This window comes from Schistocerca cancellata, chromosome 3 (assembly GCF_023864275.1).
Source record: "Schistocerca cancellata isolate TAMUIC-IGC-003103 chromosome 3, iqSchCanc2.1, whole genome shotgun sequence".
Classification (NCBI taxonomy): domain Eukaryota; kingdom Metazoa; phylum Arthropoda; class Insecta; order Orthoptera; family Acrididae; genus Schistocerca; species Schistocerca cancellata.
The window spans coordinates 76,219,229-76,247,035 of record NC_064628.1 but is presented as its reverse complement, the minus strand read 5'-3'; the positions used below and the strand labels follow the sequence as shown (position 1 = coordinate 76,247,035).

General features: G+C 43.9%; 1 protein-coding gene across 2 annotated transcripts; it reads left to right on the top strand.

Annotated features, from left to right (window-relative positions):
- The first annotated feature begins 4,250 nt into the window (after positions 1-4,250).
- Positions 4,251-26,522, top strand: LOC126177032 (cuticle protein 38-like). 2 transcript variants are annotated; one of them, XM_049924265.1, is made up of 2 exons: positions 4,251-4,317; positions 6,043-6,529. In XM_049924265.1, the coding sequence occupies exons 1-2, from the start codon at positions 4,306-4,308 to the stop codon at positions 6,499-6,501; spliced, it is 471 nt and encodes a 156-aa protein (XP_049780222.1). In that variant the 5' UTR covers positions 4,251-4,305; the 3' UTR covers positions 6,502-6,529. The 2 variants fall into 2 exon arrangements, with proteins under 2 accessions (XP_049780222.1, XP_049780221.1); XM_049924264.1 differs by lacking the exon at positions 6,043-6,529 and adding an exon at positions 25,958-26,522 and having other exon boundaries at positions 4,259-4,317.
- Positions 26,523-27,807: the final 1,285 nt, after the last annotated feature.

Below are 27,807 nucleotides of genomic sequence, written 5' to 3'. Positions count from 1 at the left end.
CTGCATGGTGTCGTGGTTGCAAACATGAACCTCGCCATGGACGTTGGGAGTGAAGTTGATCATCATGCAGCCTATTGCGCACAGTTTGAGTAGTAACACGACGTCCTGTCCTACTCGAAAAACATTGTTCAACGTGGTGGCTTTGCTGTCAGGGCTCCTCCGAGCCATAATCCGTAGGTAGCGATCATCCACTGCAGTAGTAGCCCTTTGGTGGCCTCATCGAGGCATGTCATTCACAGTTCCTGTCCCTCTGTATCTACTCCATGTCAGAGCTAAATCGCTTTTGTTCACTCCGAGACGCCTGGACATTTCACTTGTTGAGAGCCCTTCCTGCCACAAAGTAACAATGCGGACGCGATCGAACCGCGGTATTGACAGTCTAGGTATGGTTGAAGTACAGAAAGCACGAGCCGTGTACCTCCTTCCAGATGGAATGAGTGGAACTGATCGGCTGTCGGAACCCCTGCGTCTTATAGGCGCTGCTCATGCATGATTGTTTACATCTTTGTGCGGGTTTAGTGACATCTCTGAACAGTCAAAGGGACTGTGTCTGTCATACAATATCAACAGTCAAGTCTATCTTCAGGAGTTCTGGGAATCACGATGATGCAGAACTTTTTTTGCTGTGTGTATAACGAATAGCTTCAATATTTGGTACAACACTTAAGTATGCAGAACTCGAAATTTTTACCCATGCGGCAAAAAACACAACCTGATGTCTAGCAACAACAAAAATAGCACAGCAGAACATAGTTTATGAGATCAAAAGTATCCGGACACCTGGCTAAAAGTGACTTATAAGTTCGAGACGTCTTCCTACGGTAGTCTGGAATTCAATATGTTGTTGGCCCACTCTTAGCCTTGATGACAGCTTCCGCTCTCGCAGGCATACGTTCAATCAGGTGCTGGAAGGTTTCTTCGGGAATGGCAGCCCATTATGCAGGGAGTGGGGCACTGAAGAGAGGTATCGACGTCGGTCGGTGAAGCCTGACACGAAGTCCGCGTTCCAAAACATCTCAAACCTATTCAATAGGATTCAGATCAGGACTCTGTGCAGGCCAGTCCATTACAGGGATGTTATTGTCATGTAATCACTCCGCCACAGGCGGTGCATTAGGAACAGGTGCTCGATCTTGTTGAAAGACTCAATCGCCATCCCAGAATTGCTCTTCAACAGTGGGAAGCAAGAAGGTGAGTAAAATATCAATGTAAGCCTGTGCTGTGATAGTGCCACGCCAAACAACAATAGGTGCAAGCCTCCTCCATGAAAACACGACAAATCCATAACACTACCGCCTCCGAATTTTGCTGTTGCCACAACACTCGATTACAGATGACGTTCACCGAGGATTCGCCATACCACAACCTGCCAACGGATCGCCACATTGTGTACCGTGATTCGTCACTCCACACAACGTTTTACCACTGTTAAATTGTCCAATGCTTACGCTCGTTACACCAAGCGAGGCATCGTTTGGCCTTCACCGTCGTGATGTGTGGCTTATGAGCAGCCGCTTGACCATGAAGTCTAAGTTATCTCACCTCCTGCCCAAGTGTCTGCCACTTGCAGTGGCTCCTGATGCAGTTTGGAATTCCTGTGTGATGGTCTGGATAGATGTCTGCCTGTTACACATTGCGACTCTCTTCAACTGTCGGCGCTCTCTGTCAGTCAGCAGACGAGGTTGGCCTGTACGCTTTTGTACTTTACGTGTCCCTTCACTTTTCCACTTCACTACCACATCGGAAACTGTGGACCGAGGTATGTTTAGGAGTCTGTAAATCTCGCGTACAGACGTATAACACTAGTGACACCATGTCAGCTGACCACGTTCGAAGCTCGTGAGTTCCGCGGAGTGCCGCATTCTGCTCTCTCACGATGTCTAATCACTACTGAGGACCCTGATATGGAGTACCTGGCAGTAGGTGGCAGCACAATGCACGTAATAGAAACTTATATTTTGGGGGTGTCCACTTATGGCGGTTTCTAGTGCAAATTCCTTCACCTGATTCTAAAATCATCTTGAGATTCAAGTGTGACATGCTCCTTCACCTTACAGCAACCAGATCATAATACTTCTACTTTTGAGGTTGTTGTGTTGTTCTTTGTTTTGTGTTTATGCTTTGGTAACTGCAAATTACCGGCTTTCACTTTTGTGAAGATATTTTCGCAGAAGGAAAGTCTTGTGTGGAACGACTGCTGCACACGTGCTAGCATTTCAGTAGAGATATCTGAGCAGGCTGCAGTAATACGTTGTTGCACATCATCGGTTGTAGTTTATAAGTCCTTCTAGACAGTGTCTTTCAGCTTTCCCCACAGAAAAAAGTCTACAGGCATCAAATCCGAGGAACGGAGCAGGTCGGTACAGGTCGTCGGTGTCCAGTTCAACGATTTGCAGACGAATCGTGAACACTTGCTGCAGTACTTCGTTCACTATGGACTGCATCATGTTGGCGCTACAGGTTCCTCCTAGTGTGGAGAGGAACGTCTTCTAGCACCCGTGTAAGATGGCCTGTTAGGCGGCTGTCAGTGCTCTGACTAACAAGTCGTGGTGTACTCAAACCACACACAACCCCGTACTTAGCGATACGCAGACTGAATGGTACAAAGAACTGTCGGTATGAGAACTTTCCAAAATACGATATTTCTCACACTATTCGCGGTAGAATCCTGCAACAAAAAACAGCCATTCTAATTTGCCCTACTTTTTAGAATGTTAATGTCAATCTCCATTTTAAAAACTGTATATTTGTACAAAACATACACTTTACAAGTATACTGTATATGGTATCCTGCTCTTAATACATGTTGTTACCCTCTTTTATCCCGTATCTTCCAACGGTCGTCATGTTAATTATTGGATAGGGCTATATTAGAAACAGAGGGTGGCCCTATGACTTTCGTGTCGCCGCCCTTTCCAATGCGGGACAAAATCTGTTTCCCGGCATACTACGTGCAGTGTTAAAATTTAAAATGACTGCGAATACTGTAACTGTGGTCGAACGTCGGAACCAGCCCGGTATTCACTTACTCGAATGTGGGAAACGGCCTAAAGGCCACATCTAGGCTTGCTTGCCGGTACGGGCCTCGCCCTTAATCTGCCGAGCGGATTCGGTCTGGGGCCGGCGCGCCTCCCCTAATCGCGGAAGTGGCATGCTACCACAAGCAGTTTTCCAGGTTGGTCACTTGAGTCACATAGCTCAAGGGTATTTATCGATACTAGTTGCTGTTTAAGCACGATATTTTTGTTATGTTTTTTTGGTTCATGATACGTCCCTTGATGTTTGTTATTGCTGTGTAAATAGCTTTTACAATACTAGATTTATTTTATTTGCGATAAATATTTCTCAGATACGGTAAGGGTATTATCATATTCCTCATCTTGCCAGAACTAGTTTTTCTCAAAGTAGGAAATTCTCCTAATCAAACCAGCCTGACTTTTACAAAATTGTTAAGGCCGCGTGCTCGGATCCAGTTCACCATCGGCAATGGAGGGTGCAGCTTTGACAAGGCCAGCCTCTCGTGCTGGTGAAACGTCAGTAAAGTCATCAGATGAACGTCGGCCGAAGAACCCGAGACAGAAGTCAATAGGCAGTTTGTCAGCCTGACTTTTGTTTTAAAAAATCACCACTACTATTTAATTATAGTTGTCTCTTTGTTTCCGAAGTTTTCAGCATGCTCACTACGTCATTGGTTAATGCTAACAGCCAGTGTTGCAATTTCCACTTCATCCAGCCAGTCCCTTCATGTGGTAATGGTCTTAAACATATTCCTTTCCTCGTCTGTTTATTTTGTTCTTCATCGATTGGCACTTCGTCGAATTAAACGTTTCGATTCTTTTCGCAGGTAAGAACGCCTGCTCGTGCAGTTAGAGATAGAGTGCATGAAACAGAACCCCACCGTCGAACAGTAACGTACAATAATAGAAACTGTTGGCAGCTGAGTACTCGCCGAAAGTGGAACACAATGTACTTGAATTGCTGGTAGTGACTGATATAAAACCTAAGCGAGACGCTTGGGGTTTCATGACATATTTTTAAGCCTCCCATAGGGGTTGTTACAGATAAACGTCGGTACGGTATAGGAAGCTGCCTTGCACACCAGGAGTGCGCTAGCGCAATTACCTGCTGGGTGTCATTCAGTGGTCCAGGCCGAGTAGCAGAAGGTCGGCTGTACTACTTTCACGAACCTCTGCCGCCGACCTCCTGCGTATATATACGGGTCATATGCAGACTTCGGCACAGTCCAGCGGCAGCAGCAGCAGCAGCAACAGCAGCAGACCCAGTCCAGAAAACTCTACCACCAACATGAAATTCCTGGTGAGTGCGATTCACCGTGGGGTAGTACAACAGTGGTCTTCACTGGGCAGCGTCTAGGAATACGCTCAAGACATGAACGATTTTTCACAAAAAAAATCTGCATTCACGGGTTCAGTGATCTTGCACTGTTATTCTGCGTACAGCTGCACTCGATCGTGCAGGGCACTGAGAAAAGTGAGAGTTGACAGCGGAATTGAATCGATACTGCGTCCTATTATGTGACTCTTTGTGATGTAAATCCGCCTAGGTTCAAATAAAAGAATCCATGAAACTTCCTGGCAGATTAAACCTGTGTTCGCGACCGAGACTCGAACTCGGGACCTTTGCCTTTCGCGGGCAAGTGCTCTACCATCTGAGCTACCGAAGCACGACTAACGCCCGGTCCTCACAGCTTTACTTCTGCCAGTATCTCGTTTCCTACCTTCCAAACTATATAGAAGCTCTCCTACGAACCCTGCAGAACTAGCACTCCTGAAAGAAAGTATACTGCGGAGACATGGCTTAGCCACAGCCTGGGGGATGTTTCCAGAATGAGATTTTCACTCTGCAGCGGAGTGTGCGCTGATATGAAACTTCCTGGCAGATTACAACTGTGTGCCCGACCGAGACTCGAACTCGGGACCTTTGCCTTTTGCGGACAAGTGCTTGGGTATTTCTGTTGGTAGAGCATTTGCCCGCGAAAGGCAAACGTCCCTAGTTCGAGCATCGGTCTGGTAATCTTCCAGGAAGTTTCATATCGGCGCCGACTGCGCTGCAGAGTGAAAATCTCATTCTGGAAACATCCCCTAGGTTGTGGCTAAGCCATGTCTCCGCAATATCCTTTCTTCCAGGAGTGCTAGTTCTGCAAGGTTCACACGAGAGCTTCTGTAAAGTCTGGTAGGTAAGAGACGAGGTACTGGCGGAAATACAGCTGTGAGGACGGGGCATGAGTCGTGCTTGGGTAGCTCTGTTAGTAGAGCACTTGCCCGCCAAAGGCAAAGGTCTCGAGTTCGAGTCTCGGTCCGGCACACTGTTTTAATCTGCCAGGACGTTTCATGTCATCGCACACTCCGCTGCAGAGTGAAAATTTCATTCTGGAAGCGTCTTGTTTGCTAATAATTTACGACTACGCAGAGCACGATCGACATCGTTCACTTGAGCTAGTTACAGATATTGCCTTATAAAAATATTATACTAGCTACGTGAACAATATTCATCATTCACAGTAGCTACAGCCCTCACCTCATACGACAGTCTCATACCACTTACGATAACTTTATTCATCGCAAACCCGGAACTCAGCAAGATGCACCACCCAATAGCACATTCCCCACTTTAATATGCTGCCATCAGGTTTTTCAACTCAATTTTATCCTTCTGTAAAAGGAAACAACTTATGCTCACATAGATTTCTATCTTGCGTTGTTATCCACGGAACAGCTTTTATCCGGCCGGAGTAGCCGAGCGGCGCTACAGTCTGGAACCCGGCGGCCGCTACGGTCGCAGGTTCGAATCCTGCCTCGGGCATGGATGTGTGTGATGTCCTTAGGTTAGTTAGGTTTAAGTAGTTCGAAGTTCTAGGGGACTGATGACCTCAGCAGTTAAGTCCCATAGTGCTCAGAGCCATTTGAACCATTTGAACAGCTTTTAGCGTGAGAGTTGGGCTTAAAGTATTGATATGAAGGTCACCAAGAATGAAACCACTGAGAGAATTAGTGTTCTACAGCACCAGTATTTCGGTTTCAGATCGTTCTGAGTGCTGTCGTGGCCGTGGTCCTGGCCAAGCCCGGCTTCCTGGGGGCGGGCGTCGCCGCCCCGGCTTACGCCGCAGGCCTCGCTGCCGCCGTGCAGCCCGCCCCTGTCCTGGTGGGCGGCATCCACCCCGGCCTCGCCGCCTACGGCCCGGCCAACATCGTCGTCGGGCCCGGCGGCTACAACCTCAACGCCCCTGACGTGGCCGCCGCCAGAGCCGCCCACCTGACAGCCGTCGCCCAGACGAGGGCCCGCGACGCCGCCATCAACGGCGCCGCCCTCGCCGCCGCCTCCGCCGCAGCCTACGGCGCCTACGCCGCCCCCGCTGTTGTCGCCGCCCCCGCTGTGGCTGCCGTCGCCCCTGCTTACGCTGCCCCCGCGGCTGTCGCCGCCCCTGGCCTGCTGGCCGGTCCTGGAGCTCTCGCTGCTCTCAAGGCCGCCTACCACGGCTAACAAGGCAGGGCAGTGGGACATGGTTCACCTGATCCCACTCACTGACACCTCACAGTCTGTGACATCTGTACAAAAATGTGAAGAGCAGTAAATTATTTTTTGCACGAAAACATTTTGTTGTCTTTTACCGTCCATTGAGGCTCACACCAGAAACTAGCTACAGTAGGGCCTCCTAAAGATTCCATTCTTCCAATGCAAATGCCTTTGCAGTATGAAAATTTTGTGCGTTTGATGTTCCAAAGCTTAGAAGTGGGTTATTTTCTAAATGACGTATTTTAGTACACCATGTGTTGCATGTAAAATACTCAGCTGCCAGACTGCTGCTTTGGTATAGTGGCATTGTCACTGGTATCTGACACAGAGAACAAACAAACAAGTGTATACAACAACATAATATCATTTTGCATACATAACATGCAAATATAAGGGTACATACAAACTGTGTGCATCTGTATCAGTTATAAAATGTCTGTGATGTTGAAATTGAAGGGGATCCAGAAAACAGAATTATGTAACCATGTCTTTGTGAGCACAACAGGATCCAACATCTGTACCACCTCTTCTGTGTACACGTCATTTGCATACATGTTATATCTGTCAAACTCTAACCGATAATACTTCGTCATGCAGTAAGTGCATGTCATAGACGGTTCTGGAAATGACATTAGACATAACAAATACCGGCCGTTGTGGCCGAGCGGTTCTAGGCGTTTCAGTCTGGAACCGCGCGGCAGCTACGGTCGTAGGTTCGAATCCTGTCTCGGGCATGGATGTGTATGATGTCCTTAGGTTAGTTAGGTTTAAGAGTTCTAAGTTCTCGGGGACTGATGACCTCAGATGTTAAGTCCCATAGTGCTCAGAGCCATTTGAACCATAACAAACTTGTATATATAAGTTTATTCGTATGTCGTCCGGATGAGACGTCTCCAACGGTTGGTTCGATGTCTGATACCGTAATTAAATATTTCACGTGCAGCTCATGGTGTACAGCAAGATGTCTTTTAACCAAAACCTCTTCCATACCTTCTAAGTTGACTGTTTAGGTTTTTATATTTGGTAACGCCACATAGTGCTCTGTATGGAAATCACTGGCTGTGCTGTGTGCAGTCTGTGGCTAGTTTGCATTGTTGTCTGCCATTGTAGTGTTGGGCAGTTGGTTGTTAACAGCGCGTAGCGTTGCGCAGTTGGAGGCGAGCCGCCAGCAGTGGTGGATGTGGGGAAGTGAGATGGTGGATTTTTGAGAATGGATAATCTGGAGGTGTGTCCATCAGAAACAGTACATTTGTACGAATGGTTGTCATGAACTGTTATATATATTATGACTATTAAGGTAAATACATTGTTTGTTCTCTATTAAAATCTTTCATTTGCTAACTATGCCTATCAGTAGTTAGTGCCTTCCGTAGTTTGAATCTTTTATTTAGCTGGCGGTAGTGGCGCTCGCTGTATTGCAGTAGTACGAGTAACGAAGATTTTTGTGAGGTAAGTGCTTTGTGAAAGGTATAGGTTAATGTTAGACAGGGCCATTCTTTTGTAGGGATTATTGAAAGTCAGACTGCGTTGCGCTAAAAATATTGTGTGCCAGTTTAAGCACAGTTTTTAGATTAGATTAGACTTACTTTCATTCCAATTGATCCGTAGTGAGGAGGTCCTCCTGGATGTGGAACATGTCAGAAAAACAACAATACATGACAAATATTTACAACTAAAACAAACAAGCTAATGTACCATTCCACAGGTCCCAAGTGGAATGATCGTCATTTTTAATGAACACTAAGAGTCATTTTACAAATACTAATGCACTGAATTTAAAACAAAAAAGTTTTTTTTTATTTATAAGGTAATAAACATGTAATACAACTACTGTAATACTTATTTACAATGAACACATTACTGCACTGAAATGGTGCAGAAGTTAGATTATACTCACACACACACACACACACACACACACACAAATTTTCAGTGAACACGTTACTGCACTGAAATTGTGCAGAAGTTATGTTGTACTTATATACAAATCAGTTGGTTTTACTAAGAAATTCATCAATGGAGTAGAAGGAGTTGGCCACCAATAAATCCTTTAGGCTTCTCTTAAACTGAATTTCATTGGTTGTTAAGCATTTTATGGCTGCTGGCAAGTTATTGAAAATGTGTGTTCCTGAATAATGCACACCTTTTTGTACAAGACTAAGTGACTTTAAATCCTTGTGAAGATTATTCTTATTTCTAGTATTGATTCCATGAATTGAGCTGTTGGTTTGAAAAAATGATATATTTTTAATGACAAATTTCATTAAGGAATAAATATATTGGGAAGCTGTAGTTAGTATCCCTAGTTCCCTAAACAGGCTTCTGCAGGATGTTCTTGAGTTCACACCACATATAATTCTTACTGCACGTTTTTGTGCCCGGAAAACTTTAGCTTGGCTTGATGAATTACCCCAAAAAATAATCCCATATGACATTATGGAATGAAAGTAAGCATAGTATGCCAGCTTTTTCATTTTTATATCCCCTACGTCTGACAAAATTCGCATTGCAAACAGAGATTTGTTAAGACGCTTCAGCAGTTCTGTGGTGTGCTCCTCCCAATTGAATTTATTATCAAGCTGTAATCCCAAGAATTTAACACTGTCCACTTCTTCTATCTTCTTGTCATCGTATGTTAGACATATACTCTTGGGACACCCCTTACAAGTTCTGAACTGCATGTAGTGTGTTTTTTCAAAGTTTAGTGACAAAGAATTGGCTAGGAACCAGTGATTAATGTCCACAAATATTTTATTGGCTGATCTTTCTAAGACTACACTTGATTTGCTATTTATTGCAATGTTTGTATCATCGGCAAACAAAACAAACTTGGCATCTGGTAATGTTACTGATGAAAGGTCATTGATATACACAAGAAAAAGTAAGGGCCCCAAAATGGAACCTTGTGGGACCCCACATGTAATTAGTTCCCAGTTGGATGATGCCTGATAGCTTGATACATGTCTCTTTCCTAATAACACCCTTTGTTTCCTGCCAGAGATATAAGATTTGAACCATTTTGCAGCATTTCCTGTTACACTGTAATATTCTAGTTTCCTTAAAAGGATATTGTGATTTACACAGTCAAATGCCTTTGACAGATCACAAAATATACCAGTTGCCTGCAATTTTTTGTCTAATGAATTAAGCACATTTTCACTGTAAGTGAAGATAGCCTTCTCAATATCAGAACCTTTTAGAAATCCAAACTGTGACTTTGACAATATGTTATTTGAGATAAGATGGTTATAAAGACGACTGTACATTACTTTTTCGAAAATTTTTGAGAATGCTGGTAACAGTGAAATTGGACGGAAATTTGATGCTATTACTTTATCTCCCTTCTTAAACAGTGGCTTAACTTCAGCATATTTTAGCCATTCAGGAAATATTCCACTGATAAACGACTGGTTACACAGATAGCTTAATATGTTACTTAGCTCAGAATCACATTCTTTAATTAACTTTGTTGATATTTCATCATACCCACTAGATGTTTTTGATTTTAAAGATTTTATGATGGACATTATTTCTGTTGGGGTAGTGAGGGTTAAATTCATATTATGGAAGTTACTTGAAATGTCTGGTCTTAGGTAATCCATAGCAGCATCTACCGAACCTGACAACCCCATCTTTTCAGTAACAGTTATAAAATGTTTGTTAAAAAGTTCTGCAACACTATACACATCTGTCACCAATGTATCATTTACTCTTAATGCTATTTGTTCCTCTTCATGTCTGGTTCTACCGATCTCCTCCTTCACTATATCCCATATTGTCTTTATTTTGTTATCTGATATGACTATCTTTTCCTTGTAATATATTTGCTTTGACATCCGTATTACAGTCTTTAATATTTTGCAGTATTTCTTATAATGTGCTATAGCATCAACATTGGAAATGTTTCGGATTGACAGATACAGTTTTCTTTTTGTTTTACAAGATACCCCTATTCCTCGAGTAATCCATGGCTTCTTTGTAGATTTTCCTCTAACCTTGGTAAGTTTTGGGGGAAAGCAGTGTTCAAATAAGGTAAGCACTTCATTAGCAAAAATGTTATATTTTTCATTCATGCCATGAGCACTGTAAACATCAGTCCAGTGAATGTCCCTGAGGAGTGTCCTAAAATAATCAATTTTTGGCTTACTGATTACCCTCTTGAGCTCAGATTTAACAGATTTTATATCCTGTGCAGTATTAACATTTAACAGAAGGAACTGCATGTCATGGTCTGAGAGGCCATTGACTATTGGTTTTGTAATATAATTTTGTTCATTGGACTTTTCTATAAAGATATTATCAATGGCTGTTTGTGAGCAAGTGGCTATTCTAGTGGGGAACTTTACTGTGGGAATTAAGTTGAATGATAGTGTTACTAACTCAAATAAGTTCTTATTGGGAGAGTCTTTAAGGAAATCTACATTGAAATCACCAGCAACCACTATTTCTTTGTTTTTGGTTGTTAAATGGACCAGTAAAGCTTCAAGGTGGTTTACAAACAGATTAAAGTTACCTGCAGGTGCTCGATATTCACTTAATATTATGAAGGATTTTTTGTGAAATTATAATTCTGTTGCACATGCTTCCATATGCTGTTCTAGGCAAAATTTATGACAGTTCCTGATGAATGTGGCAACTCCTCCTTTCTCCATTTCTGATCTACAAAAGTGAGATCCTAACCTAAACCCTGTAACACTTACAAGTTCTATACCAGTGGTCACATGATGTTCAGAGAGGCAGATTATGTCAGCTGGGTTTGAAGACTCTAATTCATCTATGCAGATAGTTAATTCATTAATTTTATTTCTCAGTCCTCAAATATTTTGATGCAATAAAGATAGCTGACATTTCACATTGACTGAGTTAAAATTGGGTAGAGTTAAAATATCTGCTGACAGTTGAAAATTCTTAACCAATGGCTGTTTATGCTGATGTAATAAGCTGGAATTATGTTTTTTGATTTCTTTCTCAAACTGAAGGTTTGTCTCAGTCCTAACCTCTCTTAAAATTTGCTTTCTTTCTGTCCTCCCTACCCTAAAAAAGGGTCTTTTCTGAATCCTATAACCACTGGTATTTTACCACTCATGATAGTGCCTCCCCCCTTTAACTTTCCTGCTATTTCCCCAGCCAATTTACCCTTCCCCTTCCTGTTGAGGTGAAGGCCATGCCTAGTATAATCCCACCTACTGAGAGAATCAACATGAACCACACCAATGTGTGACCCCGCACCCGACATGAGCAGCCGTTCCAGCTCCAAATTAACTCTCTTGACAGAAGAGTTCAAATGAGGTCGGTCATGGCGCCCAAGAACAGATACAAACTCAACACTAGTATGCTTCGATGCTGATGCAATCTTCGCCAGGTCACACTCTATACTGTACCCAGGATCTCTGTCAATACTGTTACCTGCCCCACCCACTATAACCACGGTGTCTTCCTTAGTGAAATCTTTGCAAAGTGATCCTAAATCCTCTGTCACCTGCTCCAGACCAGCACTAGGTTTAAAAAAATTGGTGACCTGGTATTCTGATCCTAGTTCATCCTGCAAGAGTTGGCCAACATAGTCATGTATAGTTTTCAAAAGGGGACGTTTCATATGTCAACACTTAGCCGAGGATACCTCCCTGGAATCTTCTGATTTTTTCTTGTAGTTTGTGCACCCTTTGTTTATTGCTAGCGCGTAATTGTAGAGAGAATTTCCTTTGTAGTTGTAGTTTTTCATTGTTGTACAGTAAAACACTTGTGGCATGCATGTAGATTTGCACCAAGTATTTCGCAGCTGCGCTTCCAATTAACGAGATATTACTTTCAGTGCTATGTTAATGTGTTTTCTTATTTTGCTCTTCAAATTGTGCTTTTCTGTGTTGTCGTGTGAAATATTGTGACAATAATGGCGTGTGAAAAACGTAATACTAGGCTCCAAAGTAAACTGAGAAATGACAGTGAAGACGAAAGCTGTGTGTTAGCGCCACCGTATAATGAATTAACTAATATTCAAACTCTTAATTTAGTAATTGTGCATTAGGAAATGGAGCGGGCTGCAAATAATGGTGTAGGCAGTGAAACAATTAGTGAACAGGGAAGCATTATCGATCGATCGGTCGGCAACAGCTTGCCTCAGGAATCCGAAATGACAGCACACAATCTGGCAAATACTGTAGATTCAGGTTTTTGGGCCTCACCGTTTTCTCAAATAAGTCAAAACACATTTTCTGCTTGTCAAAATGTGAATGCTGCCGGTGCAAATGCACTGCCGAAATACATAGAGGAACAGATTCCAGACACTAATACATTATTACTGCAATTAATGCAGCAAATGAAACAAAATCAGAGACAAACACAGGAACAGTTAGACACAATGGAACAATCGAAAGTTAGACACAATGTAACAAAATCTTCAAAAGTTAGATACGATGGAAGAAAATCTTCAAAAGTTAGACACAATGGAACAACACCAGAGGCAAACACAGCAACAGTTAGACGCAATGGAACAAAAGCTTCAAAAGTTAGACTCAGTGGATCATAAGCTTGAACAAACACGTGAAGATTTAACTACTGAGTTACAGAACATTGAATCGAAATGTCAAAAAGTCTGCAATGACGTAAAAACACAAATTTGTGAACAATTTCAACCTATTTTTTCGCGGCATGAAAATGCATTACAGAATCACGAAGCAGCCATAAAAGAACTGGAAACTATTGTTCATGAAAATCATGAGACCTTGCAAGCTAAAATTGACTCAGTTGCATCTACCGATTCGGTTACGCAACTTGCAAAAACTCAGGAAAACTTAAAGGACACAGTAGATACTCTGAAAATTGGTTCAGAAAGACACATGGAGGATATAAGTTCATTATCAGAGAAAGTAGTTGAACTTACGGATCAGCTAAATAATTTATCTACGAAGGTAGATGATAATCTGAATGACACAAAACCGGTAGTCTTTAATGACACAGAAGAGTGCGAACAAAGTAGGAAATTCAAACAAAATCAGAATGAAATTAATACGCAACACCAAAGAGAAATGCGGGAAGTACAAGATCAGCTGACACAGGTAATACAAAAATTACATATTTCAGAGGACACTCGCGCTCCAACACGTGAAGAGGGACTTAGAAATACGGAACAACCACAAAATAATAACACAGGACACTTCGGAAATTATGAAAGAAATTGGCAAGGCGCACCGAATTTTGAAATGGAACCACCGAAACGACGCAACAATGACCGATATGCGACTCGCCGACATGATGATTTTGACTATAAGCTGTTCATTACTACACGTAAATTTAAAACATTTAAGAATTCTGGCAACGACATGCATCCAAAACCGTGGCTCCATCAATTGTCTCATTGTTGTCCTCACAACTGGTCATTAGAGCACAGATTAGAATTTATGTGTGGCTACTTAGAGAATGAACCAGCTGAGAGAATGCGATCGGTCATTCACGATTGCCACAGTGAAGGAGAATTTTATCATGCCTTCCTCTCAGCATATTGGTCTCAAGCTACACAAGGCTGAGTAAGACATAGCATCATAATGATGAAACATTTCGAACAATCTGAATTTTCCAGTCTTGTGAAATATTTTGAAGACATGTTGTTCAAGAATCAGTACCTGTCAAACCCATACAGCCCCTCAGAACTCATCCGCATTTGCTTAATCAAATTACCTGAACATTTACGACATATTATTTTGGCAGGACGTTACAAAGATGACATTGAAGCTTTTCAGGGACTGTTACAAGAATTGGAAATTGACACTGACAATCGTGGGACGCGAAAGCAGGAACACGACAATCACAGATCACATCCATCACAATTCCACGATGAAAGAAATAATAACAGGACACAACAAGGCTATTCTCACAACAAAAATCGTGACCAAAACAGACACCATCCGTATGACAACCGTTGGCAGAATAATAGTTACAGAGTAAGATCGCTTTTCCATAGTAATGAATGTGACAGAGACAACCATAGAAACAGACAATATGGGAACCAAAATAATTATTATCAAGGCAGACAGAATAACTTCAGACGCAACGGTCCACCACGCAGTTACGATTCTGGGAGAAATTCTCCACCACATGACCGACAAACAAGAAACTATTTCAACTACCGACGTAACGACAGACCTGAATTTCATCAGAACTGGCGGGATTTAAACAGGGCTGGGCCCTCTGGGCAAGGTAAATTTGTAGAAGTTAGGTCTCCTAATCACAGTAACGATGCGCGCCAACAAAGAAACAGACAATGACTCGCACCACAGGCAGCCGCGTGCGCCCGCTGGCTCAGGGAAAAATAACATAGACGCTAACCTTGAGAAAAATTCCAGTATCCTTTACCGATGTACACCACATGATAATTGCTTTACAGTTGAAACTCTGCGTAGTAGGAAGAGCAAAGTGTTACACCACATTTCACATGTAAAACCGTTTATTGATAGATAATCTGCTTTTTAATTTTGTCTTTGCCATATAACTTTTCACTTTACATTGCTAGTATGCTTTGTCAGACTTAGAATCTGTTAACATGCAACAATGTTTGAAGTTAAATATCCAATCAAGAACCAAGAGAACTTATTTAAACAGAAATTACGAATGCATTGTTATAGTGAACAGACGTCACAGTGTTATTGTGTGTGCACATTCTTGCTTGTTAGTTGCATGATTACGTAACGACTATAAGGATTACATACTTAGAATATATACTGGTACTGCTAAAGAGATTTTAATGCAATATTTTGGTTTACTTGAAAATACATTCTGGATTTAAAGTACTTTCAGTGAGATACCAGATGACACAGTGGTTAGTTTTTATGACCGCTACACGATTTTATCACATCGCCCCTGTGATCGGGACAGTTTTGCGCGACCTTGTTGCAATTATAACAGACAACCTCGCCCAGCGACCCACCGTTCACTGCCAGGTCCTAGTAGACATTCTGCAAGCGCATATGAATACCTGCGATGCTCCAGTTTTCCACCAAAAGAAACACAATGACAGCTCTCTGCTTGAAACGCACTTCCATTACAGACGCCATTTTGAAGGCTATGAGTAAGGCCAAATTGTAGGGTCTAAAGCGAGAATATTCCACAATGTCTCACAACAAATTTTGTGGTTTTTCAACCGAAACTGGCGGAGAAAGCCAGAGTGTTGCAGTACTTACTGAACGACCCTCCTATAATATAGGGTCCTTGGTATGTGTACTTCATATTTCTACATATCAGTATAATTAACTAATTCACACATTCATCTGGCTTGCTTCCTGTACCTGCATGTGACATGATTATCTCGGAAGTACAGCATTTGCAATTTCTGCATACTTTCCAGAACCAGAAAAATTTAAATGTAACATTTACAGGAAATTTGTAGAATTGGTGGGTAGAAACAATGTAACGAAGAGAAACATGTCAGCGACCGACTATTAGGTTGCTTTCTGACAAATTAATAGTCGGTCGCTGACACACATCATGGCACAAAGAAGGTTATGCACTAATGTGGTAGAGATAAACGGATTTCAAAACCACAAAGTATGTTATTAAATCTTTCAAGTAGCCCGCCCGGTTGGCCGTGTGGTCTAACGCACGACTTTCTGGGCGGGAAGGACCGCCTGGTCCCCGGCACGAATCCACCCAGCGGATTTGTGTCGGGGTCCGGTGACCTGGCCAGTCTGTGGATGGTTTTTAGGCGGTTTTCCATCTGCCTCAGCGAATGCAGGTTGGTTCCCCTTATTACCCCTCAGTTACACTATGTCGGCGATTGCTGCGCAAACAAGTTCTCCACGCACGCGTACACCACCATTACTCTACCACACAAACATAGGGGTCACGCTCGTCTGGTGTGAGACGTTCCCTGGGGGTCCAAGGGGGGCCGAACCGCACAATAACCCTGGGTTCGGTGTGAGGCGGCGGAGGGGTGAAGTGGACTGCGGTAGTCGTCGTGGTGTTGTGGACCACTGCGGCTGCGGCGGGGACGGAGCCTCTCCATCGTTTCTAGGTCCCCAGTTAACATGCAATACAATACAATACAAACCTTTCAAGTAACAATGCAGAAGACAACTGCACATGCTAAAAGCACTGTCTTCAACTCGACGCACACTACAGGCACACTGACGTGTACTGTAATGTGAACTGATGAACGAGTATCTCTTGCGTAAAGGAGATCCAACCGGCCTAAGCACCAGTAGTTGAAAACCAATCATGTGAAAATATCAGAATGTTTAACTGCTTCAGAGCAGTTACTACAGACGATGCTTAGTGCCAGAAGTATGGGCAAGCATTATATTTGTGAATGATGTTCTTCGGCCTCGGTTAACCTCTCAAGTCACACAGACTGTCTGAAAGAACAAACTCAGGTGTACAGGACCCTGATACAGTAGTGCAATACTGAAGTTCGCGCTCAAGTACCCGGGAAAATAGGTTTTGAACTAAAACTCATGTGTAAGCTCTTCCATCCAGTACAGCTTGGGGAACACATGGTATGGAGGATTCGGTACAGTCATCAGTTGGATAAAATATGCAAGAGGCCGAACATCTGAGGCCTGACTGAAACGTCTTTGATGACGATATCATGTCCCTGGACAGACATCCCATCAAGCAATTTTTTATATTTATATCAATTTTTTTCTTTTTTTTCTTTTTCCTCTTTTTTTTCTTCTTTTTTAGTCGCCAGGCGTTCGACTGTTTTGATATCGTCGTACATCTCATCTTGTATTAATCTTTTCATCTCTACCTATTACTCCCAACATATAATGCCACCTTTGGCTAATCCTAGTCTTGCCCTCATCCTAATATTTGTTCTTTTTCCTGTACCTTCCACTGCCAGGTTAATTAACCCTGGATTCCACAGCAAATATCGGTCAAGAGCAATTTCCGCTACTAACATTCAACTCTGACGAGTGACCAATACTGTCTAACGTCTGACCGTGGTTGGAAAGTATTTCTACAGCTCTGATTGTTATCATATTTGCATTGGTTTCGAGAGAAGTGTAGTTATAATCTCTACTGCGTTCGAAAACCAAAATACTGTCTCCTCTGTTTAAGAGGAATAATAATATTTAGTCGATTTAGCATTCCTTTTTTGTTTACAATAAACTTGTTTTTAAAATTCGTATGGTTTCTTATGGTTCCCACACCAGCTTTAACGCATGTGCTTAGTATACCAAGTTCATTTTCTTTCCTACAAGCAACTGAACTCTTTTGATGATAAGAGTTGCGATTTACTCACGAGACACTCATATTTATTAGTCATTGTGCATCGCAATACTAATTTGAGTTGTATAGCAAAAGAATATTTTTCGATATTAGCTTCGATTTCTTTATATATCGTGATACCTACTATAGCTGTGGAGCTTTTTTTTCGGTACTCAGTTCGTTTTCTTTATGTGTGTTGCTGCATATACATACACATATTGGAAGCAGTGTAGCACAGTCTCCACTTGAGATACATAGCTAAAGCCTATTATTCGATACCTGTTTCAAATTTTCTACGATACTGAGGGTAAACCAGTATTCCACCGACAAACGTTAAGAGGTTGTTCAGAAAAACCTGTTGCGTATTTTGGTGCCAGAGGCCCACGGTCTTGGGCGGTTCGTTACAGAGTTATTTCATTTCATTTTGGTTCTTGCACCAATTAGCTTTGTTGATTGTAAGCACTGTGCCTATTGCTTGGAAACAAACTTGTTTCATTCATTCACGGTACGTCGTACTAACAACGGTAAGGCCAATTTTCGTTCTCAAGTTTGTATCCAGTAGGGAAGAGGCTTGTACAATGGGACACGTTTCAGACTTTCACCTCTAGCGAGCCCTATAACATAAAATTAATATATTTTCTTATTCCATTTTAAATGACGAAATTCACTTTTATGTGCCGCTGTCTGAAATTATAGAAATTGCTCCGGAAAATTAAGTTCTTTTCTAAATTTGAAGACGTATCACAAGGTACAACATGGGCATGTTAATAGGAACATATATTCTATTCAAATTTAAAAGCGCAGCAGCCGACAAATCTTGCCGGTCTCTTCGCAGCCGTCTGTCTGTTACATAGTACTCTCCTAAATGCCGATAATCAGTAAGTGAAATGAAATTAAGTGGAAGTATTGTCAAAAACCAGTTAGATCTTAAAAGTATTCTTGAACTGAAGGTATATGGGACTAAAACAAATTTCCATTTGCAAGCCAAGTAAATTTGTTACACATTAACGAAACTCTGTTAATTTCAAAACATCACATGTTGCCTGGTAAATGATCTCCTTCTGTTTAACAGTATGAGATGGTGCAGGACAGATGAAATGTGTCTTAGATAGCCAAAATTCATATAACTAGTCGCAACAATAGGTAGACTTTTATTCTGTAACTGAAGTATTAACAATAAACACACATCAAAAAATGTTTTGAATCACCTCGAATCCTAGAGTTACGGAACACAGAAATTTGCAATAGAGATCAACATAACCATCATTTCCCGCCTTTTTATTGCTCATGAAAACCACGCGTGGCATGTTGTACTACCACACAGCGAGAACTTCAGAGGTGGTGGTCCAAACTGCTGTACACTCCGGTACCTATAATACCAAGTAGCACGTCCTCTTGCACTGATGCATGCCTGTATTCGTCGTGGCATACTAGTCACAAGTTAATCAATGCATTGTTGGTCCAGATTGTCCCACTCCTCAGCAGAGATTCAGCGATTCAGTTTAAATCCCTCAGAGTGGGTCATGTCGTCCACAAACAACCCCTTTCTATATATCCCAGGCATGTTCGATAGGCCACTCTACTCGAGAGATGTCGTTATCCTTAAGAAAGTCATTCACAAGATGTACACGATGGGGGCGCGAACTGTCGCCAATGAAGACCAATGCCTCGCCAATATGCGGCGGATAAGGTTGCACTGTCGGTCGGAGGATGGCATTCATGTATCGTACATCGTTATGGAGCTTTCCATTACCACCAGGGGCGTACGTCTGCCCCACATGACGCCACCCCAAAACATCAGGGAACCTACACCTTGCAGCACTGGCTGTACAGTGTGTCTAAGGCTCTCAGCCTGACCCGGTTGCCTCCAAACACGTCTCCGACAGTTATCTGGTTGAAGGCATATGCGACACTCATCGTTGAAGAGAACGTGACGCCAATCCTACGCGGTCCATTCGGCATGTTGTTGGGCCCCTCTGTACCGCGCTGCATGGTGTCGTGGTTGCAAACATGAACCTCGCCATGGACGTTGGGAGTGAAGTTGATCATCGTACAGCCTATTGCGCACAGTTTGAGTAGTAACACGACGTCCTGTCCTGCTCGAAAAGCATTGTTCAACATGGTGGCTTTGCTGTCAGGGCTCCTCCGAGCCATAATCCGTAGGTAGCGATCATCCACTGCAGTAGTAGCCCTTTGGTGGCCTCATCGAGGCATGTCATTCACAGTTCCTGTCCCTCTGTATCTCCTCCATGTCAGAGCTAAATCGCTTTTGTTCACTCCGAGACGCCTGGACATTTCACTTGTTGAGAGCCCTTCCTGCCACAAAGTAACAATGCGGACGCGATCGAACCGCGGTAATGACCGTCTAGGCATGGTTGAAGTGCAGAAATCACGAGCCGTGTACCTCCTTCCAGATGGAATGAGTGGAACTGATCGGCTGTCGGAACACCTGCGTCTTATAGGCGCTGCTCATGCATGATTGTTTACATCTTTGTGCGGGTTTAGTGACATCTTTGAACAGTCGAAGGGACTGTGTCTGTGATACAATATCCACAGTCAAGTCTATCTTCAGGAGTTCTGGGAACCGCGGTGATGCAGAACTTTTTTGCTGTGGGTATAACGAATAGCTTCAATATTTGGTACAACACTTAAGTATGCAGAACACGAAATTTTTACCCATGCGGCAAAAAACACAACCTGATGTCTAGCAACAACAAAAATAGCACAGCAGAACATACTTGATGAGATCAAAAGTATCCGAACACCTGGCTGAAAATGACTACGGTAGTGCTGGAATTCAATATGTTGTTGGCCCACTCTTAGCCTTGATGACAGCTTCCACTCTCGCAGGCATACGTTCAATCTGGTGCTGGAAGGTTTCTTCGGGAATGGCAGCCCATTATGCATGGAGTGGTGCACTGTAGAGAGGTATCGACGTCGGTCGGTGATGCCTGACACGAAGTCCGCGTTCCAAAACGTCCCAAACCTATTCAATAGGATTCAGATCAGGACTCTGTGCAGGCCAGTCCATTACAGGGATGTTATTGTCATGTAACCACTCCGCCACAGGCGGTGCATTATGAACAGGTGCTCGATCTTGTTGAAAGACGCAATCGCCATCCCAGAATTGCTCTTCAACAGTGGGAAGCAAGAAGGTGAGTAAAATATCAATGTAAGCCTGTGCTGTGATAGTGCCACGCCAAACAACAATAGGTGCAAGCCTCCTCCATGAAAACACGACAAATCCGTAACACCACCGCCTCCGAATTTTGCTGTTGCCACAACATACGCTTGCACATGACGTTCACCGTGGATTCGCCATACCACAACCTGCCAACGGATCGCCACATTGTGTACCGTGATTCGTCACTCCACACAACGTTTTACCACTGTTAAATTGTCCAACGTTTACGCTCCATACACCAAGCGAGGCATCGTTTGGCCTTTACCGGCGTGATGTGTGGCTTATGAGCAGCCGCTTGACCATGAAGTCTAAGTTTTCTCACCTCCTGCCCAAGTGTCTGCCACTTGCAGTGGCTCCTGATGCAGTTTGGAATTCCTGTGTGATGGTCTGGATAGATGTCTGCCTGTTACACATTACGACTCTCTTCAACTGTCGGCGCTCTCTGTCAGTCAGCAGACGAGGTTGGCCTGTACGCTTTTGTACTTTACGTGTCCCTTCACTTTTCCACTTCACTACCACATCGGAAACTGTGGACCTAGGTATGTTTAGGAGTCTGTAAATCTCGCGTACAGACGTATAACACTAGTGACACCATGTCAGCTGACCACGTTCGAAGCTCGTGAGTTCCGCGGAGTGCCGCATTCTGCTCTCTCACGATGTCTAATCACTACTGAGGACCCTGATATGGAGTACCTGGCAGTAGGTGGCAGCACAATGCACGTAATAGAAACTTATATTTTGGGGGTGTCCACTTATGGCGGTTTCTAGTGCAAATTCCTTCACCTGATTCTAAAATCATCTTGAGATTCAAGTGTGACATGCTCCTTCACCTTACAGCAACCAGGTCCTAATACTTCTACTTTTGAGGTTGTTGTGTTGTTCTTTGTTTTGTGTTTATGCTTTGGTAACTGCAAATTACCGGCTTTCACTTTTGTGAAGATATTTTCGCAGAAGGAAAGTCTTGTGTGGAACGACTGCTGCACACGTGCTAGCATTTCAGTAGAGATATCTGAGCAGGCTGCAGTAACACGTTGTTGCACATCATCGGTTGTAGTTGATAAGTCCTTCTAGACAGTGTCTTTCAGCTTTCCCGGCCGGCCGAAGTGGCCGTGCGGTTAAAGGCGCTGCAGTCTGGAACCGCAAGACCGCTACGGTCGCAGGTTCGAATCCTGCCTCGGGCATGGATGTTTGTGATGTCCTTAGGTTAGTTAGGTTGAAGTAGTTCTAAGTTCTAGGGGACTGATGACCTCGGCAGTTGAGTCCCATAGTGCTCAGAACCATTTGAACCATTTGAATCAGCTTTCCCCACAGAAAAAAGTCTACAGGCATCAAATCCGAGGAACGGAGCAAGTCGGTACAGGTCGTCGGCGTCCAGTTCAACGATTTGCAGACGAATCGTGAAGACTTGCTGTAGTACTTCGTTCACTATGGACTGCATCATGTTGGCACTACAGGTTCCTCCTAGTGTGGAGAGGAACGTCTTCTAGCACCCGTGTAAGATGGTCTGTTAGGCGGCTGTCAGTGCTCTGACTAACAAGTCGTGATGCACTCAAACCACACACAGCCCTGTACTTAGCGATACGCAGACTGAATGGTACAAAGAACTGTCGGTATGAGAACTTTCCAAAATACGATATTTCTTACACTATTCGCGGTAGAATCCCGCAACGAAAAACAGCCATTCTAATTTGCCCTACTTTTTAGAATGTTAATGTCAATCTCCATTTTAAAAACTGTATATTTGTACAAAACATACACTTTACAAGTATACTGTATATGGTATCCTGCTCTTAATACATGTTGTTACCCTCTTTTATCCCGTATCTTCAAACGATCGTCATGTTAATTATTGGATAGGGCTATATTAGAAACAGAGGGTGGCCCTATGACTTTCGTGTCGCCACCCTTTCCAATGCGGGACAAAATCTGTTTCCCGGCATACTACGTGCAGTGTTAAAATTTAAAATGACTGCGAATACTGTAACTGTGGTCGAACGTCGGAACCAGCCCGGTATTCACTTACTCGAATGTGGGAAACAGCCTAACGATCACATCTAGGCTTGCTTGCCGGTACGGCCCTCGCCCTTAATCCGCCGAGCGGATTCGGTCTGGGGCCGGCGCGCCTCCCCTAATCGCGGAAGTGGCATGCTACCACAAGCAGTTTTCCAGGTTGGTCACTTGAGTCACATAGCTCAAGGGTATTTATCGATACTAGTTGCTGTTTAAGCACGATATTTTTGTTTTGTTTTTTTGATTCATGATACGTCCCTTGATGTTTGTTATTGCTGTGTAAATAGCTTTTACAATACTCGATTTATTTTATTTGCGATACATATTTCTCATATACGGTAAGGGTATTATCATATTACTCATCTTACCAGAACTAGTTTTTCTCAAAGTAGGAAATTCTCCTAATCAAATCAGCCTGACTTTTACAAAATTGTTAAGGCCGCGAGCTCGGATCCAATTCACCACCGGCAATGGAGGGTGCAGCTTTGACAAGGCCAGCCTCTCATGCTGGCGAAACGTCACTAAAGTCATCAGATGAACGTCGGTCGAAGAACCCGAGACAGAAGCCAATAGGCAGTTTGTCAGCCTGACTTTTGTTTTAAAAAATCACCAATACTATTTAATTATAGTTGTCTCTTTGTTTCCGAAGTTTTCAGAATGCTCACTACGTCATTGGTTAATGCTAACAGCCGGTGTTGCAATTTACACTTCATCCAGCCAGTCCCTTCATGTGGTAAGGGTCTTAAACATATTCCTTTCCTCGTCTGTTATTTTGTTCTTCATCGATTGGCACTTCGTCGAATTAAACGTTTCGATTCTTTTCGCAGGTAAGAACGCCTGCTCGTGCAGTTAGAGATAGAGTGCATGAAACAGAACCGCACCGTCGAACAGTAACGTACAATAATAGAAACTGTTGGCAGCTGAATACTCGCCGAAAGTGGAACACAATGTACTTGAATTCCTGGTAGTGACTGATATAAAACCTAAGTGAGACGCTTGGGGTTTCATGACATATTTTTAAGCCTCCCATAGGGGTTGTTACAGATAAACGTCGGTACGGTATAGGAAGCTGCCTTGCACACCAGGAGTGCGCTAGCGCAATTACCTGCTGGGTGTCATTCAGTGGTCCAGGCCGAGCAGCAGAAGGTCGGCTGCACTACTTTCACGAACCTCTGCCGGCGACCTCCTGCGTATATATACGGGTCATATGCAGACTTCGGCACAGTCCAGCGGCAGCAGCAGCAGCAGCAACAGCAGCAGACCCAGTCCAGGAACCTCTACCACCAACATGAAATTCCTGGTGAGTGCGATTCACCGTGTGGTAGTAAAACAGTGGTCTTCACTAGGCAGCGTCTAGGAATACGCTCAAAACCTGAACGATTTTTCAGAAAAAAATCTGCATTCACGGGCCCAGTGATCTTGCACTGTTATTCTGCGTACAGCTGTATTCGATCGTGCAGGGCACTGAGAAAAGAGAGAGTTGACAACGGAATGGAATCGATACTGCGTCCTATTAAGTGACTCTTTGTGATGTAAATCCGCCTAGGTTCAAATAACAGAATCCATGAAACTTCCTGGCAGATTAAACCTGTGCGCCCGACCGAGACTCGAACTCGGGACCTTTGCCTTTCGCGGGCAAGTGCTCTACCATCTGAGCTACCGAAGCACGACTAACGCCCGGTCCTCACAGCTTTACTTCTTCCAGTATCTCGTTTCCTACCTTCCAAACTTTATAGAAGCTCTCCTACGAGCCCTGCAGAACTAGCACTCCTGAAAGAAAGGATACTGCGGAGACATGGCTTAGCCACAGCCTGGGGGATGTTTCCAGAATGAGGTTTTCACTCTGCAGCGGAGTGTGCGCTGATATGAAACTTCCTGGCAGATTACAACTGTGTGCCCGACCGAGACTCGAACTCGGGACCTTTGCCTTTTGCGGACAAGTGCTTGGGTATCTCTGTTGGTAGAGCATTTGCCCGCGAAAGGCTAACGTCCCGAGTTCGAGCATCGGTCTGGTACACAGTATTAATCTTCCAGGAAGTTTCATACCGGCGCACACTGCGCTGCAGAGTGAAAATCTTATTCTGGAAACATCCCCTAGGTTGTGGCTAAGCCATGTCTCCGCAATATCCTTTCTTCCAGGAGTGCTAGTTCTCCAGGATTCACACGAGAGCTTCAGTAAAGTTTGGTAGGTAGGAGACGAGGTACTGGCGGAAATACAGCTGTGAGGACGTGGCATGAGTCGTGCTTGGGTAGCTCAGTTGGTAGAGCACTTGCCCACCAAAGGCAAAGGTCCCGAGTTCGAGTCTCGGTCCGGCACACTGTTTTAATCTGCCAGGACGTTTCATGCCATCGCACACTCCGCTGCAGAGGGAAAATTTCATTCTGGAAGCGTCTTGTTTGCTAATAATTTACGACTACGCAGAGCACGATCGACATCGTTCACTTGAACTAGTTACAGAATTGCCTTATAAAAATATTATACTAGTTACGTGAACAGTATTCATCATTCACAATAGCTACAGCCCTCACCTCATACGACAGTCTCATACCACTTATAACTTTATTCATCGCAAACCCGGAACTCAGCAACATGCACCACACAAGAGCACATTCCCCACTTTAATAAGCTGCCATCAGGATTTTCAACTCAATTTTATTCCTCTGTAAAAGGAATCAACTTATGCTCACATAGATTTCTATCTTGCGTTGTTATCCGCGGAACAGCTGGCTGGAGTGACCGAGCGGTTCTAGGCGCTACAGTCTGGAACCCGGCGGCCGCTACGGTCGCAGGTTCGAATCCTGCCTCGGGCATGGATGTGTGTGATGTCCTTAGGTTAGTTAGGTTTAAGTAGTTCGAAGTTCTAGGGGACTGATGACCTCAGCAGTTAAGTCCCATAGTGCTCAGAGCCATTTGAACCATTTGAACAGCTTTTAGCGTGAGAGTTGGGCTTAAAGTATTGATATGAAGGTCACCAAGAATGAAAACACTGAGAGAATTAGAGTTCTACAGCACCAGTCTTTCGGTTTCAGATCGTCCTGAGTGCTGTCGTGGCCGTGGCCCTGGCCAAGCCCGGCTTCCTGGGGGCGGGCGTCGCCGCCCCCGCCTACGCCGCAGGCCTCGCTGCCGCCGTCCAGCCCGCTCCCGTCTATGTGGGCGGCATCCACCCCGGCCTCGCCGCCTACGGCCCGGCCAACATCGTCGTCGGGCCCGGCGGCTACAACCTCAACGCCCCTGACGTCGCCGCCGCCAGAGCCGCCCACCTGACAGCCGTCGCCCAGACGAGGGCCCGCGACGCCGCCATCAACGGCGCCGCCCTCGCCGCCGCCTCCGCCGCAGCCTACGGCGCCTACGCCGCCCCCGCTGTTGTCGCCGCCCCCGCTGTGGCTGCCGTCGCCCCTGCCTACGCTGCCCCCGCGGCTGTCGCCGCCCCTGGCCTGCTGGCCGGTCCTGGAGCTCTCGCTGCTCTCAAGGCCGCCTACCACGGCTAACGAGGCAGGGCAGAGGGACATGGTTCACCTGATCCCACTCACTATGTTGACACCTCACAGTCTGTGACATCTGTACAAAAATGTGAAGAGCAGTAAATTATTTTTTGCACGAAAACATTTTGTTCATTTTTACCGTCCATTGAGACTCACACCATAAACTAGCTACAGTAAGGCCTCCTAAAGACTTCATTCTTCCAATGCAAATGCCTTTCCAGCATGAACATTTTGTGCGTTTGATGTTCCAGAGCTTAGAAGTGTGTTCTTTTCTAAATGACGTATTTTAGTACACCGTGTGTTGCATGTAAAATACTTAGCTGCCAGACTGCTACTTTGGTATAGTGGCATTATCAGTGGTATCTGACACAGAGAACAAAGAAACAAGTGTATACCGCAACATAATATCATTTTGCATACATAACATGCAAATATAAGGGTACATACAAACTGTGTGCATCTGTATCAGTTATAAAATGTCTGTGATGTCGAAATTGAAGGGGATCCAGAAAACAGAATTATGTAACCATGTCTTTGTGAGCACAACAGGATCCAACATCTGTACCACCTCTGCTGTATACACGTCATTTGCATACATGTTATAGCTGTCAAACGCTAACCGATAATACTTCGTCATGCAGTAAGTGCATGTCATAGACGGTTCTGGAAATCACATTAGACATAATAAATACCGGCCGCTGTGGCCGAGCGGTTCTATGCGCTTCAGTCTGGAACCGCGCGGCAGCTACGGTCGTAGGTTCGAATCCTGCCTCGGGCATGGATGTGTGTGATGTCCTTAGGTTAGTTAGGTTTAAGAGTTCTAAGTTCTCGGGGACTGATGACCTCAGATGTTAAGTCCCATAGTGCTCAGAGCCATTTGAACCATAACAAACGACGTGTAATATAGTCTCTTGGCCCCGACAACTTATATAGTGAGTGCACCTGACCCCTAGTTCTGAATATGACATCAAAGATGAGAAGAGAATTGTAGTATAGACTCTGTGCCCCAATCAACAGTTCTACATTTTCATTCCATGACAGTAACGTCCACTGTGAACATGACATGTGGCCGTTTAGCGTTTGGCAGCTGTCACCTATGCTCATGACTTTTTTCTGCAGAGGTGAGACAGGTGTTGGATTCTATCGTGGTAACACAGAGGTGGTTATTATTAGGTTTTAAATAGCAATGGGGTTATAAGTCTGCTATTGCCATTAGTTTTGACGTTTTTGTAATTTGACACACATCTTGTGATATGACCATGCGTAATATGTATCTTTGTGTTTCTCCTGTTTTGTATACAAAATGTTATTATGCTGTAAATATCAATACTTGTATATATAAGTTTATTCGTTTGTCGTCCGTATAAGACGTCTCCAAGGGTTGGTTCGATGTCTGA